The 19,997-nt window shown below is 46.4% G+C and overlaps 1 protein-coding gene across 1 annotated transcript in view; it reads right to left on the bottom strand.

Moving 5' to 3' along the window:
* The window catches only part of LOC144753147 (transmembrane protein 26-like), a 76,298-nt gene that overhangs the window by 35,566 nt on the left and 20,735 nt on the right, over positions 1-19,997 (bottom strand). The window contains exon 2 of the mRNA XM_078640923.1: positions 9,993-10,199. Within this exon, the coding sequence (XP_078497049.1) occupies positions 9,993-10,183 (191 nt within the window). The 5' untranslated portion in view covers positions 10,184-10,199. The remainder of the gene's footprint in view (positions 1-9,992; positions 10,200-19,997) is intronic.

Here is a 19,997-nt window from a genome sequence, read left to right as displayed (position 1 = left end):
GGCGGGGAGTGAGGGACAGGATAGGGGATTAGGGAAATAATTATCTTTTTTTTTTAACTTAACTGTTCCGACGCTGCAGGCCTCGGTGCTTCTCTTCTCTTCTCTTCTGATGGTGTCCCAGCAGTCCCTGGGACACCAGCACGAGCTCCCCACCAAATCCTGGCGCTGCTCTCAATAGAATGAAAGCAGCACCAGGATTGGACTGAGTGGCTTGCTTTGCTGCTCAGACAGTGCCTGGGAGTCTGTTTTGTTTCTGCAACCCGACTGTGCAACACAGCTGGGTTGGAGAAACCAAAGTGCGCATTTCGGTTTGGCCGGCCTAAGACTGCCAACCATCATGTGCACTACATCTCCCCTGCTGTTGTCATGGTGCCATCCCGCCCAGACCTAGCTGGCTATACAGGGAAACGGGGAAAATAAAATTATAATAAAACCAATTTAGTATCATTTTATTTTTCCCGTTTTCCTCAGGCAGCTCTCAGCAGGGGGGCTGGCTGAAAAACAGGTATATGGTGTCAAAAATACTCCTGCCACCTTTGTATACTCGCAAGTAGGCTTACGTTGGCTGACAAACCTTTCCCTCCATTATCTTCATGAATTCTTCAAATGGTTTTTAAATGTTAACTAGAGGTAGCCAGCGATAGCAGGTTTGGCTGTGCCCATGCAACATCAGACAAGGATGTGTTGATTCACTCCCAAGTGACCTCTCAACAAGACTGCATCATGTGAGAAATACAAATTGTGCAGGAGAGAGGCATCATTGACAAAGCGCATATTTTTCTTTCTCACAATGAAAGTAAACATCAGAATACCTAAGCCCATGTTGTGCAGAACTGTGTTCCTTTTTTAATGCAAAGATTCACGTGGAAATAGGTTCTTCTTTTGAAACATTACAGATGTGTCAATGTTTTTGAACTTGCAGTTGTCTTAGCGACAGTGCACTGCTGCTGTTAAGCCTGCACTCAAGCTAAGTATATCAATCGTTGCACATATAAGATCCAACCACGTGCAATCTATTTCTCTCCATTGTTGACTTTCAATCTGTCCATGTTTCCAGGAACTCCAAATGTACTTGTATTGATGTATTGAAAAGCAGTTTCATTTAACATAACTTCCTTCTGCCGCAATGGTAATATTTGTCTGTGGCTTTGTTTGTACTGATTAAGAATGCACTGTTTTTCCCCAAGCACTGGCGTTGTCCTGCACACTCGTGCACTAAATTACAACACAGTCATATCTAGGCATTACTTTGTTTTTAAACAATGTTCTATCCTGCTGCGGATGTGCAACACATCCTCGTGCAGCCATGGATATGGTTGCCTCACCATTCTGAGGATAGGTGCACTCTGAATTGTGGCACCCTCTCCTTCTTTGTAATCAGTCATGGTGGCCAGCTGAGGCTGGGCAGTGCCCTGAATCCAAAGGGAAGACAAAAAACCTAGGAATTCTGTTTGATGATCAGTTGAACTTTGTAGGTCAGTGCAATCTCCTGAACTCTTCATGCATTTTCCTCTTAAAGGTTCTGCGTAAAATCTTACCATTCATTCCTCAAGACCTTCGCAAAGCTGTGGTAGTAGGACTGATTATTTCAAGAACCGACTACTGCAACATGCTATTTTTAGGCATTGAAAAAGGTCAAGTGCTAAAACTCCAACGGCCACATGCATCATTGCACTCGTTTGCGATTCCTAAATTGCGAAAATTAAGGAATCGCAATTTAGAAATCGCAAACTGCAATGCATGAACAATTCGCATTTATTTTTGCGATTCGGTATTTTTCCTTAATTGCGATTCACAATTTGCGAATCGCAATTAAGGAAAACCCTTCCCATTGATTCTTTTGGGACAAAAGGCCCATAGGAATCAATGGGAAGGCATTCACATTTTGCGAATCTCAAATTGCGATTCGCAAAATGTCTATGCAATTTCAAGGGTGCAGGGGGGGTCCAAAGAACCCCTCCCTGCACCCCTGAAATGTAACTTTAAATGCAATTTACACACACACATGCCCCAAGGGCATGTGTGTGTGTCAATTAAAACTTTCAAAAATGCAATTTGTGCATATTTGAAAGTTTTCGGTAAATTAGCATGAAGTTCAACTTCATGCTAATTTACCACTTCCAAATTGCGAATAAGCAATAAAAAAATGATCATGCATTGCATTTAAGAAATCTGAAATTGCGATTTCTTAAATGCAACCGCAGTTTTAGAAATCGCAACATGGTTGCGATTCCTAAAATTGCGAAATGCATGATGCATTCCAAATTAGTCAATTGCATTCGCAAACGGACGAAAATTGCGATTCGCACCGTTTGCGAATGTAATTGACTTTGATGCATGTGGGCCCAAGCCTTGCAAAATGCCTCAGTTTGGGTGCTACTTAACATCCCATTCCATTTCCATAAGTATCAGGGATCTTCAGTGGCTCCCGGTCCAGAAGCGCGTCAAATTCCAAGCGCTGTGTTTTGTGCACAAGGCACTGTAACGGAGGGGGTTCATTGGACCTACTGCAACTCTTTCGCTGGCATATCCCGCATCGAGAACAGCCAATAAAGGATTAGTCCAGATCCCAAAAATCCATAGAGCTAAATCGGGGTGAAGAACCCTTTCCTACGGGGCAGCTAAACTTTGGAACGCGATGCCTGTCGCAATTAGGCTACAACCTAACAGAGCTCAGTTCAGGAGAATGCTTAAAACCTGGCTGTTTCTAACTAAATCAGTCTAATCATGCTCACTCCACAACAGTTATCACTACACATTACAGCTCAGCGCCAAGACGCCTCGGCAGTAGTTGCGCTCTATAAATGTTTTACTTACTTACTTCTTAAGTGCTACTTTACAAGATTTGCTCAGCTATGCTGACAAGAGTCAGATGCAGCGAAAGTGAATGATCGTTCCTTACAGACATTCCTACTGGCTCCTTTTATGTTTCTCTTTAGTAACTTGCAATGAATGTGCTTCTATTAAAGAAACCACCAGTACATACATTTTCAAAGGTAGACTAAAGCTATTATCTGTAGTGTCTTCAGTAGAATCCCACATTACCTCACATCCTGTGATGCCATCAGAGTGAACCATCATTTGATGTCACGTCCTGTGATGCCATGGGTGGGGATAGCACGGTCCCTCCCGTGACATTGTAGTGATTCAGCCTCCACGTCCCTCTAGTCTCCAATTGAGATGCTTGGATTGAGACTGTTACTTGTGAGTTTGGATGTAATGTCCTCTGGTTAGGTTTTCAGATTTAATTAAAAGCAGTACTGAAACTTGAATTAGGAGAGGTAATGCTATGATTACGAATGGTAATCCCCATTACACTTAGTCCTACTCGTCCTCGACCCAGTCATCACTCATGAGGTATTCCACAAGACAGGAAACAAAACAGGAAACGCTTTTAGGCTCCACCCCCCCCTCCTGCCAGGTGCTTTATCACACCCCACCACCAGAAGCACATCCTGACACACCAAGCAACAAAGGCCTGGACAGGGAGGGAGGGCGGGAAGTATGACTGGGTCGAGGACGAGTAGGACTAAGAGTAATGGGGATTACCATACGTAATCATAGCATTACCTCTACGTCCCTCGTCCTCGACCCAGTCATCACTCATGAGGCATACCAAAGCAACGCCCAAACAGGCCTTTGGCAACCCAAACACAGCAAAACACAGACCAGACACAAAGGAGTGCAGTAAGAGAAAAAGTTTAATACACAAACAGAACTCAGAGTGGAGGGGGAACCCCCACAGCTTGCAACACCCCACGACCAAAATTGGTCCGGTCAGACAGTGAACAATTTAACCTGTAGTGCCTCACAAACGTGGACTCGGAGGCCCAGGTCCCAGCACGACAAATCTCATCAAGAGACACACCATGGTAAGCAGCCCAGGACGCAGACACGCCCCGAGTGGAACGCGCCTGAACCCCTGCCGGACAAGTCAAACCAGCACCACGATAGGCAAGAGTGATGACAGCCTTAATCCAACGACCCAAGGTGAGCCGGGAAGCAGCCTTACCCTTACCAGCCAAACCAAAGGTGACAAAGAGAGAGTCAGAAGAGCGAAACACCCCAGAACGAGCCACATAAATGGACAAGGCACGCCTCAGGTCCAAAGAATGAAGCAACAGCTCAGAAGGGGAAGAAGGAGAAGGGCACAAAGAAGGAAGAACCAGCTCCTGAGAGGAATGGAAACGGGAGCAGACCTTGGGGACAAAACCAGGATCCAAAGAGAGCACAACAGCGTTATCCAGAAAACGCAAAAGCGTGGGGGAACAACGCAAGGCCGTAAGCTCCCCCAACCGCCTCGCAGAAGTTATGGCCACCAGAAAAGCCACCTTGTAGGACAGAAATTTAAGGTCCACAGACTCCAAAGGTTCAAAGGGGGAAGACTGCAAAACACCCAACACCAGCGAGAGATCCCAAGGCGGGACCAGAGAACGAACAGAAGGGGCAGAAAGAGAAAAACTACGAAACAGACGAGAAACCAAAAGGCCAACTGAAGAAAGAAAAGAATCCGGGTCCCGGAAGGCCCGGATAGCAGCCCACTGGCCCCTCAAGGTAGACACAGCAAAGCGCTTCTGAAAGCCATCCAGAAAAAACTGAAGGATAGAAGACACAGGGCAAGAGGAAGGAGACAAACCAGAAGAGGAACACCACCCCGAGAAGGAAGACCAGTGCTTCGAGTAAGAAGACAAAGTAGACGGCCTACGAGAGGCCTGCATCACAGAAATGATGTGGTCGGGCAGACCACGGACCCCAAGAGACAACCGTTCAACCTCCAGACCGCCAAGGAGAGGGGAACCAGAAGGAGAGACGGGGACCTCAGAGGAGAGGGGTAGCTGGGTAGAAGCCAAGGAGGGCCCAACGCCAGGCCCAGCAGCAGAGGAAACCAGGACCTCCTCGGCCAGTGCGGAAGAACAGCCACCACCTGAGCCCCCTCCCGCTGAACCTTCAGCAAGAAGGCAGGAATCAGAGGAAAGGGAGGAAAGGCATAAAGAAGCCAAGGAGGCCACCGGAGAGACAAGGCATCCACTCCCCAGGCGCCCACCTCCGGAGACCTGGAGCAGAACAGGGGAACTAGGGCATTGCACCGGGAGGCGAACAAGTCCAGACAAGGAGTCCCGAACCGCAGGCAAAGCAAGCGAAAAGTCTTGGGAGCCAGGCACAGGGACAGAGACGAAGGAAACCTCCGGCTCAAAGAGTCCGCCACCACGTTGTCCACACCCCGAATATGCTGAGCAGACAGGGCCAGAAGATACTCCTCCGCCCAGTCCGAAATGGAGCAGGCCACCAGGTTCAGGGAAGAACTGCGGGTCCCGCCCTGGTGATTGATGTAGGCCACAGACACCGTGTTGTCCGATCTCACCAGGACATGGCAACCCATCAGATGAAGATGGAAAAAGCGGAGCGCCCTCTCCACCGCAGACAACTCCCTCCAGTTGGCCGACCTGCGAGACTCCGACGGGAGCCAACGAGCCTGAACAGCCCAATGGTCCAGAGTCGCCCCCCAGCCGGAAGCGCTGGCATCCGTGGTCACAACTAGAGGAGGAGGCAGACGGAACAACATCCCCACAGAAAGGTGGAAAGGATCCAGCCACCACTGAAGAGCAGACACAACGTCCAGAGTCACAGGCACAGGAACCGCATAATCCAGGACAGGAAAGGGGACCCACCGCTGCACATGCCACAGCAGAGGGCATAGATGAACCCTGGCCCAGGGCATGGTGAAGACAGAAGCAGCCATGTGGCCCTGAACCTCCAGCCACTGAAGGAGGGGAGCCGAGGTCCGTGACAACAACTTCCTCAGCAAAGACTGAAGACGACAAATCCGGGCTTCCGGCAGGAACACCTTGCCCAACACAGAATCGAACACAGCACCGATGAAGGTCCTCCGAGTGGCAGGCTCCAGGTGGCACTTCGGCAAGTTGACTTAAGAACCCGTGATCCCTGAGCGTAGACATGGTCAAGAGAAGGTGGCGAGACATGAACTCCAGGGACGGAGCCTGAACCATCCAATCGTCCAGGTACGGGAACACCGACACTCCCAGGAGATGGAGATGGGCCACCAAGGGAGCCACCACCTTTGTGAACACCCTGGGGGCGGACCGAAGACCAAACAGAAGGACGCAGAACTGCCAGTGCTGTCCCTCCAGGCAGAAGCGCAGGAAACGCTGATCCCTCACAGCCACCGGAACGTGCCGGTACGCATCCTGGAGGTCCAGAGTTGAGAACACCCAACCGGACTGGATCAGCGGGATAATCCTCTGGAGCATCTCCATCTTGAACGGGATCTTCCTCACGAACAAGTTCAGACCCCGAAGGTTGGTGACTACCCGGAAGCCCCCCGTGATCTTCGGCACCACAAAGATGATGGAGTAGACGCCCAACCCCCTCTCCTCCAATGGAACAGGGACAAGCGCAAGCTTGCTTACCAAAGTACGAACCCCGTCCGACAAGGCCAGACGACGGGAGGCATCCCGAGGAGAAGGGGTCACCACCACCCCGGAGGGGGGAGGGGGGGACAGGAACTCGATCCGGTAGCCCCTCGACAAGACATCCAGCACCCAGGTGTCGGAGGTCGTCAGGCGCCAAGCAGGAAGGAACTGGCGAAGCCTCCCACCAACCAGAGGCGGACCACCAGCGAGAACGTCCCCCAGGCTGGCATAGTCAGGAACGCTGCGGACCAGACCCGGCACCCTCTGGGACTTCTGCGGAAACTTCCTGGGAAAAGAACGGCCAGTGCCACGTTGACTCCGAAACAAGGACTGCTGAAACCTGGAACGCTGGCGGAAAGAAGAAGAAGAGAAGGAGGAACCCCTACGGGGCGGAAGATCACGAAAGGACAAAGAATGTTTGCGCTCCTTGAAGACCTTGTGCAGTTTCTCCTCCAGCGAGTCACCAAACAGACGGGCACCAGTGAAAGGCAGCCGCAAAGCCATGGAACGCTGGGCCGCGTCCGTCTTCCAATCCCTCAGTAACAGGTTACGACGGGCAGCAACAGAGGAACCACAGGACATAGCAGAAGCCCTCACCGAATCAAAGGCGATGTCCGACAGGAATTCCGCCTGGCGCTCCATAGATTCCAGCAACTCCGGACAACTGGCACCCTCCTGCATGGAGGTAAACAGGGATTTGAAATCGGTCAGCAGAGACTGGGCAACATACGCCCCATAAATGCCAGAGCGAACAGCCAGGTGCGAGGCGGCATAAGATTTCTTCAGGGCAGAATCCACCTTCTTGTCCACTCCGCCCTTCAGAATGTTATCATCCGCCATATAAGGACGACCCACAAGACTGGCCACAACAGAGTCCACAGGAACGGAATCAGGCAAAGTCTCCGCCATATCCTGCAAGGGATAAAGTTTGGACATAAATCTGGGCATGGAAATATGATCAGGGTCATTCCACTCCTTCAGCAGGACATCAGAGACAAAGGGATGGACCGGCAAGGAAGAGGCAACAGGCTTCCGAAACTGTGGCAACAGCGAATCCCGAGAGGAACTGGGCGCAGAAACATCAGGAAACCCCATGTTAACCCGCACATGGGAAAGGACGTCAGGCAAGAGATCCCTGGAAATGTACTTCCCCTGAAGCTCAACAGCAGACAGCGAGGACTCCTCAGAATCAGCAGAGGACGAAATGTCAGAATAAAGAGCAGCAGAACCAGAAAGGCCAGCCGCACCCTTCGTGTCCGCCTTCAAATTGGAAAGAGTCTCCAAGATAAGCCGCTTGATCCGGTCATCATCACCCCGCCGTGCACGCTTCACAGGAGGGGAGGAAGAGACCCCACTGGAATCAGGGGAAGAGGGAGGTACAGGGGAGGAATGCTTCCTCTTACGATGGTGCTTGCCCATAGTAACACACCCAACACACACAGCAGCAGGAATGAAATGAGCACAACAAGGAGAAGCACGACCTCCCAAAAAAAGCACATTAATACAAGCAGGGCACACCCCAATTAACCCCCCCTAGGGAGGACAGGCCGAGGCCAGAAACGCCCAGAAACGAACCAGCACAGGTGACAAAATAATCAGGGAGGCAAGCCCCCGACCCCCCAGCCAACCACCAACAGGCCCGAGGAGAAAGGGGAGGGGCGGCAAACCCAAACTGCGGGCAAACAGCCGGCGCGGCAGAAAGAAGGTAAACCTGCCTCATGAAGAAAGTCACTCACTCATGCCGTCGGCTCACAAGCGGAGGACGTCCAAACCCCCAGATGACCACCATAGAAAAGATCACCAAGGACCGGCGCGCCCGGAGCCCACCCGGGCGGCCGTCCGACAAGAGCCCGGCAAGGAAATGAAGACCCGCGCATGCGCGAACATCCACACGCATGCACAGATACAGAAAGAAGCCGGGCGATCCCACGGAGCAGCAGAGGAAGCCCGGCTACAGGATCAGTACCGACCCGGGACCCCCGGAGAGGGGGCAGGGGCACCGCAAACCCCCCCGCCCCCCCTAAGAGAGGAACACCGGAAAAGACACCCGGGCCCCACACACACAGAGGGGGCCAGTTGCGAGTCGGGGCATGAAACAGGGAGCATTGCGCCACAGAAACAGAGTGCACCGCCCCTACCTGCATGCCGACAGTAAGAAGGCAGGCCAGCCCCATCCAGGAACACCTCGCACAGCAGGAGAACCCAGGGCAACAGCAGCAGGGACATCAGGGCAGCAGCAAACCAGGAGGACCCGAGAAGCCAAGCAGCACAGGTCCCCCGAGCCCAGGAGGAGACAGGAAAGCCCAGCAGCCCCACTCCAAGGTATCCCACGATGGTCCATGGGAGCCCCCCAAAGCCCAGCAGAGGAGGATCCACAGGACAAAGATGCAGGTAAGTGCCCGGCACTCACCCCAGCGTCTCCCATCAAGTAAACCACCGACAGGAAACAAAACAGGATGTGCTTCTGGTGGTGGGGTGTGATATAGCACCTGGCAGGAGGGGGGGTGGAGCCTAAAAGCGTTTCCTGTTTTGTTTCCTGTCTTGTGGAATACCTCATGAGTGATGACTGGGTCGAGGACGAGGGACGTAGAGGTAATGCCTTCTATTGGAAGGTCGAAATGACTGCAAAATGTCTGAAAAGGGTCTTTTTTAACTGTAGGGAGCTGACTTCAGCAAGCAACTTTCTATTTTCCCAGTCAAGGGAGTGGCCAGCAAATTAAAATACCCCACGCTTTAACCCAAAACTGTGATAGCACCAAGCAAGGTCGGACTTGGACAGAATATAGACCCCGGCACAAAAATAAAAGTGCCCCCCATTTTTGAATCAGGTATCTAAAAAATTGACCCAGTGTTGCAAATTGGGGGAGTTTTAATCTTGTAAAGACACTCTCTACACGTGTTTTGCAAGGTAAGATGATGGCATTGAGCTTCCTGCAGGCAATTATAGTTTTAATATCAAAGGAATCAACAATAAAAAGAAACGGAGCCAGCAGACTATAACACAGGCCTTCAAATAGTCAGAAAAACTGCTGACAAACTGACCTTTCACATGAGCCTATCGGGCACTGCATAATTGCCCTATAGGCCAGTCCAACCCTGCTAACCATCCACTCACCCATTCACTCATTCATCCACCCATTCTTCTTATCACCTTTCCTATCTTTCTTGTGTACCCTTCCTCCCATTCAATACTCCTTCCTTGTTTCCCTTTTCCATCCACCGATCTGTTGTTCTTCCTTGTTTGTGCTAAGTCTCCTTATAGGGTTATGAGTATTTGTCTGCTCTGCTGCAGACAGAGGATGTCCATAAATACCTTACATTCACTGTAGCTGATAAAGCGGAATGTTCACAATTCTTGTGTTGGGAGAAGCACTGAAAATCCTTGCACTATTCCTGATATAATTCAAGTGATTTTTGCCTGGATTCTGACCTAAATGGCTTCCATTTTCTTTGTCATGGAAGTCGTACTTTTGCTTATCAAACGTTGAATCAAACTTTTTCCATAGTCCATAAAATGCATTTCACAAGGGCATGCTATGAAAGGAATATAAACCACCTCACCACTTCCACTCTCCCTTCTTAGTGCAACGGAGCGTGACTGGCATTTCCAGGTACAGGAGTCCCAGTCCAACCAGCAGGAGCCAGTAGTAGATGTCATCTTCCTTGATGCTCACCACAATCCAAACTAACAGGAAACCATGGGCCGTGAAGACGAGTCTGCTGGCCAAGGCAGCCAGTGCCTTGCAGTTCATGGCGGTAGAAAGGGTCCTGTAAGATTAAGGAAGAGACACCAACAAACAGTTTGTATTGTTTTCCATTATATATCTAGGATATTTTTCACAGGAGTCCTGTGTATAGTTTCCAGAACATGGATAAATGCAGGAATTAGTAATCACAGGTCAAAGATCACAGCCGCCCCATAATTTCAGCTATTGGTAGCCTAACAGAAAAAACATCTAAATATGTAGATTATTTTCTACAGGAATGGGTTGTCACATTACCATCTTACATCAGGGGCACCTGAGATTTTTTAAGAAAAATCCAGGAAAGCAATTGGTCTGATGACTTGATTTTGATCACTATGGATGTCACATCCCTTTATACCTCTATTTGCCATCGGGATGGGATTAAAGCGGTTGAGCATTACCTTAACCGCAGACCTGCATGTTTTTTGTTACACAACAAAATGTTGATTGAAATGATCAAAATGTGTTTGGAACATAACTACTTCACTTTTGAAAATACTGTTTTCCAGCAAATCAGGGGGGTTGCCATGGGGGCCTGCTTCTCCCCAAGCTATGCTTGTTTGCATATGGGCTTGTGGGAGGAGCAGGTCCTAAAACAACAACACGAGGAGACCTTGAGAACGCATGTCCCCCTGTGGCTTAGATACATAGACGACCTCTTCCTCTTGTGGAGGGGGCCTGAGGATCTGGCCAGGGAGTTTATCAAAAGACTGAATATCAATCAACTGAATTTGGAGTTCACAGCGCAAATGAGTAAGGTATCGGTAATTTTCCTAGATGTGGAAATCTGCATTTGCAACAATAAGATCTGTACTAGGCTTTTTCGCAAACCGACCGCCGGGAACTCATTATTACATGCATCCAGCCACCATCCCCAGCATTTGATCAACAGCATCCCCTATGGGGAGATGCTGAGGATCAAACGCATTTGCAGTAATGAGGAGGAATGTAAACTGGCCCAAAAAAGCTGTAAGGAGAGGTTTCTCTTAAGGGGTTATAGCAACTCCATTATAGAGAAAGCTATCCATAAGACTGAATCTTTGACCCGTGACACCATGTTGACCCCCAAAATCCCTGTTATATCCAATGGTGTTCCCAATAAAGGGAGAGTCATCGTTACTTACAGTAAACAGCATGGGGCCATTAGGAAGATACTAAGGAAACACTGGGATTTATTGCTAAAGGATCCGGTCATTGGTGGTGAATTAATTAAGAATAATCGCACTCCCCAAATGACCTTCCGCAAAGCTAGATCCATGGGTAACTGTTTGGTCAAAAGTAATTCTGAAATCAGGCCACCTTCCAACTGGCTTTCAAAACAAAAAGGTTTCTACAAATGCTTTACCTGCAAAGCATGTAAACATGCAAAAAACGTGAAGGACTATACCACCCCGTTTTTGCCCCAGCCAGTCAAGATCAAACGACGTATTACATGCAAAACAGAATACGTTGTTTATGTTTTGGAGTGCCCTTGTGCATTCCGATACATTGGCAGTACCAAATTACCCGTGCATATGAGGATTCTACAACACCTCCGGGCAATTACTAATAAAGATCAATCGTATCCAGTTGCCCGGCACTTTGAAATCAAACATGGCAGCGATAACACTCTTCTTTGTTACTATGCCATTGATTGTATACTGCTGATTTGCAAGGGTGGAGACAGAGAAAGTGCCTTACGTCTGTTAGAGACCAAATACATCCTGGAACTCAATACTAAGTCCCCAATGGGTTTAAACGCCACGGAGGATTTATACACATGTATATGAAACTCTTTGTATATATTGTGTTTTGATTGAGATCCTTAAATAATCCATGACACGTAGCTATTGGTTATACATATGTGTCTATACATATTTGCAGTATTTGCCAACTTACTTGACCCAGCAATGAACTCCTATGCACATGTTTTATCATGAAATGAATTGAGATGAAGCGCCTTTTTAATATGAAATCATGTATTTGTTTTTAATATCACATTTCACATATTATAGAACTTTTTCTTTATTACACAGGTATTGTTTGGTTTTGGATCTTTTTAGATTCGAAATTGGGTTCACTATTTAGATTAAATTCTTTATCTTTATATTTTGCAACGCACAATTTGTGCCATTGGCACTTATGTAGTTGTTGCAATCGACCACTAAATCTTTGGGTGTAGGTCGCCTTTTTTTGAAGTGCTTGCCCACTTGGGCTTCATTTTTTACCAACTATGTACAGACCATATATGGAGTACGTTACTTGTGTGGCTAATATGAATTTTGTATTGTATAGCTAGAACCTTCTTAGATAAACAATGTGTTATTCAAAGAAATTTTCCAAAGCATATATATATTAGTATGCACTTGTTTCTAATATAATAATGGATTATCAACATTAGGATTCTATATGTATACTAATTTGAGTTGCCACTTTATTACTAATTTGTAGCATTTTATGCAGCAATTGTACTCCATAGTCTGTTTTTCAGCTTTATTGTTGTCAACACACAGCTGCTGTAAATTTTGGTACTGTGCACTTTAAATTTGGCGCCTATCCGTGAGTAACGCGTCATGTGATCAAGGTCCAGGTCGGACCGAAACGCGTCATGGCGGCATGGGATGCAGGGCAGTAACTTTAAATAAATAGGCACAAAAGAAATTTTGGGTCCGCGTGTCTATCCTGATCCATTGTGTGGCATTGGATTGTCGGTGGATGGAGTACTGCAATATATATATATATATATATATATCTATATATATATATATATATATATATATATATATATATATATATGTGTGGCAAAAATCGTCATCAGGTACTGTGAGATAACAGACGAAACAAACCCAGTTGGTGGTGCAATATATTTATTTAGTGCCCAACACCACCGCCGCCATGACGCGTTTCAGGGGGCCTTGATCACATGACACAGTTAAGGAGGCTGATTGTACATTTGAAGCGAAAAACATATGACGTATTTTATGTGCATCAGCTGTGGTGTTTTGGCTAATAGACATAGAAAACATACTACGGCATTCCCACACACTGGAAGGTCAGAAATAGATGTAAAGTACATATAATAGAGTTACATACAGTTGGCATCAAATTATGTAATACACGAAACCATGTTTAAAACAGTTACCAGCATCCATGAAGCAGGAATATATATATATATATATATATATATATATATATATATATATATATATATATATATATATATATATCATAAATTATGTAATTTGAGATGTCATGAGTCTTGTTTTGAATGCTATAATTTTACATGCTATAAGTGATGTTATAAGTGATGGTATAAGCAATGCATGGGTAAAGCGTAAGTTGACAACCCAGTGTACGGAGGCGCATGAGTTCTAGTAAGATTTGGATAGTGTGCAGATTACAACTTCAAGTTAGAACTATATATTTAGAACATCTAAGGTTTGTCTGGTTTAAGTTGGTTTCTATAGAAATAATCAGTTACGCTTTCCTAACTATAACATATCCCTTAACCTTTGTTTTTTCAGTCAATTTTAGTGTTTTTTCCTAAAAATATGTTCGAAATTATATAATGTTGTTGAATATTTTATTAATTGTTTGAATTTGGGTACTGCGAAATGCCATAGTTCATTATGAGGAGTGTTGTGACATAGAGTGGAGTAGGGTAAAGTGGAGTGGCATACAGTGGAGTGAAGTAGAGTGTTGTAGAGTGGAGTGGCATAGAGTGGATGAGAGTGTTGTAGAGTGGATTGTCATAGAGTGGAGTGTCGTAGAGTGGAGTGGCCTAGAGTGAACCGCAGTGTTGTAAAGTGGAGTGGTACAGAGTGGAGTGGAGTAGAGTCGAGTAGTGGAGTAGGGTGGTGTTAGAAAATGAGTCATTAGTTGCGTGTCCTGTACAGGTAATGGGCCGACATTTGCCCTATACTGGGAACCAAACATCCCGTTGTAGCACTTAACGTGGCACAGAGTGGAGTAGAATGTCATAGAGTTGAGTGACATAGCGTGTATCGTCATAGAGTGTTGTGGCATAGAGTGTCGTGGTGTAGAGTGTTGTGACATTGAGTATCTTTGGGTAGAGTAGAGTTGTGTACAGTGAAGTGGAATAGAGTGGCATGTCGTAGAGTGAGGTGGTGTAGAGTGGAGTGCCATGTCGTGGAGTAGAGTGGAGTAGCTTGTCATAGAGCGGAGTGGTGTCCTAGTGTTGTAGAGTGGAGTACAGTGGAGGGGCATAGAGTGGAGTAGAGTGTTGTAGAGTGGAGTGGCGTAGAGTTGAGTGACATGTCACAGAATGGAGTGGCGTGTCATAGAGTGGAGTGCCGTGTCATAGGGTGGAGTGGCATGTTGTAGAGTGGAGTGGGGTGGAGTGTCATAGGGAGGAGTGGCATGTCATAAAGTGTAGTGGTGTGTCATAGAGTGGAGTGGCGCGTTGTAGAGTGGAGTGACTTTTTATAAAGTGTCTGAGACTGGAGTGGCGTAGAGTGAGGTGGCGTAGAGTTGAGTGGCATGTTGTAGAGTGGAGTGCCATGTCATAGAGTGGAGTGCCATGTCGTAAGTTGGAGTGGCATGTATAGAGTGTAGTGGGGTGGAGTGTTGTAGAGAGGAGTGGCATATCGTAAAGTGGAGTGGCATGTCATAGAGTGGAGTGGCGCATCGCAGAGTGGCGTAGATGGTGTGTCATAGAGTGGAGTGAAGTGGAGTGCTATAGAGTGGAGTGGTGTGTTGTAGAGTTGAGTGGCATGTCATAGAGTGGAGTGGCGTTGTAGTGTGTGTTTTATTACATACAATTGTTGTCCATAGATTTCAATGGGTACTTCAGTACTTTCTAGATAATGTTTGGAAAGTACTGCAGTACATCGTTAACTTTAAAAAGTATATATAAATTAATAAAAATGCTTTCCCTAATGCTACAGACTTTCCTAAACTGCCTCATTTCTTCTTATGCATTACAAAAAGGAGCAAGCTATATTCCACGTAAAAACAGAGAATAGAAACTGTGGTCTAAAGAATATGGCTGCCTTTTCCTTTTGCAAGGGCTTTGATTAATTGGGTTTCATCATGGCCATGTAAGAGGGTATACTGCAAAGGTACCGCGGTATATTGCAGCCCAACATAGCACTATGTTTTGGTCCATTATTACTTAAAAACAACTGAACGAATTCAGATCAAATAACATAAAGGATCCTTACCACACCATAATCTATATTCCTGCCAAACTTCATGTAAATCCATTCAGCCATTTTGTTGTTACTTCTGAGTAAAATGTCTATGAAAAATGCATTGGTGAAAAAAAGTGTTTTGTGACCCCTCTTTATTCTTTGCACCCCCTTAACTAATCACCACTAAACTTTGTATCCTCAGCCAATGTAGGAAAAAGAATAGGTCTGCAAGGTTTCCTGGAGATTCATCAAACAATGACAAAGTTATTACCAAGCAAACACATGAGGAATTCCTAGCTCTGGGAATCCTAAATAAAGCTACAGAATGGCTCCCAGCAGTCTGTAATATATATATGTGTGTGTGTGTGTGTCTATGTGTGCGGACACGTGCGTGCATGCGCAACACATTATACCGTTTATTTTTATTGGTAACATATTTCAGTTTTTGTAGTTCCATCAATTTTCAATGTAAAGTATTCATCTATCAGCATATTTATGTATTCATTTATTTACGAGGTTTTGTAGAGCAGAGCAAGTCAAGTCCTTACCAAATGTAGCAATGTTACTGTTCCCATTTGATACAATATCTACTCATGTTGGCATTAGGCGTATTATTTACCAATTAACTCTCCCAAAATATCCTCAAAACACCTACTTGGCAAATACATCATCTCCTGTTTTCTTCTAATATCTAATTTATTTATTTTCACATTTATAAAAGCTCCATTATTGATCACCTTGAATTGATTATATATTCATTTTCTCGCACAATACAAGTCTATTATTCGTCTCTTCCAAATGAATCGGATTTGTCCAGTCCATATAGGTAGAAAAGTTTTCAATAAATATAACTTTGATCACCTTTGGTTGCTTGAAAAGTCTGTAGGAGTTTTGCTCAATAAATTCAGCAATATAACAATAAAGTAAGCACGAAGGCTCACACGCATCAAGCTAATTTGCGACCGGAAACATTACGAATAGCAGTAGTTCTGTTGCATAAAGCAAATTCGCACAAAATAGTGGTTTTCGCAATTTTAGCACTTCAAAAAATACCGAATCAGTTATTCCGATTCTGTATTTTATGAAGGTCAATTAAGAAATCGCAAAATGGGATGCATCACGTTTTCGCAAATACAGAACTAGCCAAAAATCGCTATTTGCATTCCTTAAACTAGAAGAAATCAAATCAGGTGGTAAAAATTGCACGTAAGCAAAAACAGGTGGAAATCATAAGCAAACTACTTAACCAGTCCCAGAATGCATCACAATTACCCACAATGGCAGCGCTGTACGTTGTGGCGAGGAGGATGAGGCTGAGAGCAGCAGCACAGAGGAGAAGGAGGATCCAGAAGAGAACATTTAGAGTGCGCGTCACATTGCTAGGGCAGACAGAGGATGAGATCTATGATAAATATAGGCTGAATGTTGCAGCCATCTTAGATCTAATTGCTGGGTTAGACCCTATACTGCAGCGGTAGACCCGCAGGACACATGCCATACCCACCCATGTGCAGGTCCTGTGTTCCCTGCATCTCCTAGCTTCAGGGACCTTCCAGGGAGTAATTGCAGCAGCTGGAGGTGTCTTCCAAAGTGCCATATTGTGCTTTTTTAACAGTTTCCTAAATGCCATGTTGCAGAGGATACATCACCACATCAAGTTCCCCACGACACCACAGGAATTGATGCAAACCAAATTAGATTTGTATTAGGTTGCACAGTTCCCACATGTGATTGGTTGCATCAATGGGAAACATTTACCCATATGTCCCCCTGCAGTGAATGAGTATATCTACCGCAACCGGAAATCTTACCATTCACTCAACATACAGGTAACATGCAACTCCAAAACACTAATCACAGACATAGTGGCAAGTTACCTTGGCAGTGCACATGACGCCTACATCTTCCGGCACAGTGGTATACACAGACGTCTACTTGCAGGGGAGTTTGGTGAAGGATATCTTCTGGGTAAATCTATGCAATACTGTATTTCAATACCGTTCGCCATGGTGACACATAGCAGTGACTAATGTATGTTTATCTCTCACATCACATCCTGTAGGTGACAGCGCATATACTGTGAGGTCTTACATACTCAACCCATACCTGAATCCTGCCACACAAAGGGAGCAACGATACAATTGTGCGCACATAGCGACGCTCACTGTGATGGAAAGGACATTTGGGGTACTAAAATCACTATTCCGCTTCCTACACAAAACCGGTGGTGCATTACAGTATAGTTCGGAGAAATGCTGTAAGATTGTGGCAATGTGTGCTATGTTGCACAACATAGCCACTATTAGAGGCATACCCTTGGTGGACTCTGACAGCGAGCCAGAACAGGACATACAGCCGACACAACCACCCATGCAGTAGGCGGCCCAAAGGCAGCAGAGAGCAGACAAAGAAGAGCAGACATCATGCAACATTACTTCTAAGGTGAGTAAGCACATGACAACACAGTATTTGCTTACAGGTTTAATGTGACAGTTGTGTGGTTGTGTTAATGCACACATACCATGTACAGACAATTACTTTCCATTGCCTTGGGACTGCAACTACAGTGTGAAATAGCAACGCATATCTGGTTACCTCACCAGATTGTTTGAATGTCCAAATGTCTAACTCTTCCTGTGATGCCCTCCTGTGGCACTTGTAGTAGGCCCAACTACATCTGACATGGTGCCTCCTGTGCCTGCCTGACTCCTGCTACTGCGCCTCCTGCTTTTGTGCCACAGGGTCCAGTAAGCTGCTAAGGCTGGAGGCCTCCTCACTGTTCCCCTTTCCATGCATGCGGTTCCCACTGGCTGTTGCTGTCTCTAGCCCTTCCACAGCAGTGGTGACCTGGATAAGGCCCCTGGCCACATCCCCACAGCAGTGGGTCATCTCAACCTGCATGCCGACTGCACGTCTATAAAGCTGAGCTTTTGTAGTACTCAACCTGTTGATGGCCCTGGTGTATCCGTGCATGCGCCCCATAGAATGGTGTTGCCTTCTGGCATTAGGGACATGCTCAGCCTGGATGACCCTGCACATCTGTTCAATGGCTGTTGCTACACGGTAAAGTGTGCCCTGAGCCCCTCAACAACTGCAGTTGTCTGCTCCTTCAAGCAGTCACGTATGCAGACTGAGTGGATGTTACCCTCCTGTTTTTCTTGCAGAGGCCAGCCTTTGAGCCACTCTCTCTTTTGCCCGGCTGCGAAGGTCATACCATCTCTTCTGTTAGTTGGTGATGTCACGGTGGGTTACCCCAACAGAATTGACCCTGGCTTGTATCCCAAGCCAGATCTTCCTCTTCACTGACTTTGCAACATGCATGGATAGTTTACCAAACAGCTGGTCATGTTTTTGCACAACTTCCTCAGTGAGTATTTCCAATTCCCTCTCACTGAATTTAATCTTCCTCTTCCTGCCTTCCATTTTTTGCTGTTTTTTTGCTGTGTCCATGGTGTTTGTTTGTCTCAACTTCTGCAGGGAAAAGTGTTTTCCAGGCTGAGCACCAAAAGTCTTCCTCCTCCTCAGTCTCTCCCTGTGCACAGGTGTGTGAAATTTGGGAATCACTTCCTGCTTGTGATGTCATCTCCATGACACGATTGGCGCTTTCGCAATTACCAATTCTGTAATTGCGAATTCACAAATACAGATTCGGTAAATAAGTAATCGGTAAATATTTTAGCGATTTTTAAGGAATCACTCATATTTACTGATTATTTTGATGCATTCGGTTTAATGATTCTTTAATAGCGATTCCTTATTTCTCGCTATTTTAAAATCACTAAATCTTATTATGATGCATGTGGGCCTAAAGTCCTTCAACGCACCCATCAAGATATGGTGAAAAAATAAAAAGAAAGAGCACCAAGTATGGTAAACTGAGAAGGAGTTCTAACATTATGGGGAAAGAAAAATGTCAGATATACAAATATATTGGGGAAAAGCATTACACTACACACATGAACGCATACACACGTATTAAAATTGTAGCAGTTCAAAGGTTCTGATGCTTCACACAGCTGCAATGTTGTACAACACTCAAAATTATAGCATGTTGTGCCATTTTACACAACGTAGCCACCAGAAATCGAACAGACTGACATAGATGAAGAACACTTCCACCTACCCCGACAGAGGGGCCGATTTCGATTTCCGACCGAATCAGTCAGTCCCGGTCGGGCTTCCTTCCCGACCGAGCCATACCGATGGGCGCAATCGGGAAGGAATCCGACTTGGATTTCCGGATTACGGACGACAGGCTGGGAGAGCCTGTCCGCAGTCCGGAAATCCTCCAGTACTCCCGGTCGCCTCTGTGCGACCAAGAGAGTATGATGGCAGCTTTTCACTGCCTTTTCGTGCCGGTCTGTCCGGCACGAAAAGGCAGTCGGAAGCTGTCTCTGGGGGCCCTCAGCAGGGCCCCCATGGATGTGAGGCTCCCGGATGGCGGCTTGGGGGCACCTTGGTGCCCCTTTGTTGATCCCTGCACCCGGTGGCAGGCACCTTGGGCTGCCGGCCACAGAGTGCAAGGATGAATTGCACCCCCGCTTCCAGCAATGCAAGCATGCTTTCCGGTTGGAAAGCATGCTTGCATTGTATGGTATACGAATGCGACCGAACCCTGTTCGGTAGCATCGTACTATCGGGCCTGTAACCGACGACAGCAGGTCGGTCAGTTACAGCTCCTGCCCGAT

Source organism: Lissotriton helveticus, chromosome 5_1, assembly GCF_964261635.1.
Source record: "Lissotriton helveticus chromosome 5_1, aLisHel1.1, whole genome shotgun sequence".
Taxonomy (NCBI): domain Eukaryota; kingdom Metazoa; phylum Chordata; class Amphibia; order Caudata; family Salamandridae; genus Lissotriton; species Lissotriton helveticus.
The sequence above is the reverse complement of the archived record's forward strand: the minus strand, read 5'-3'. Positions and strand labels throughout refer to the sequence as shown.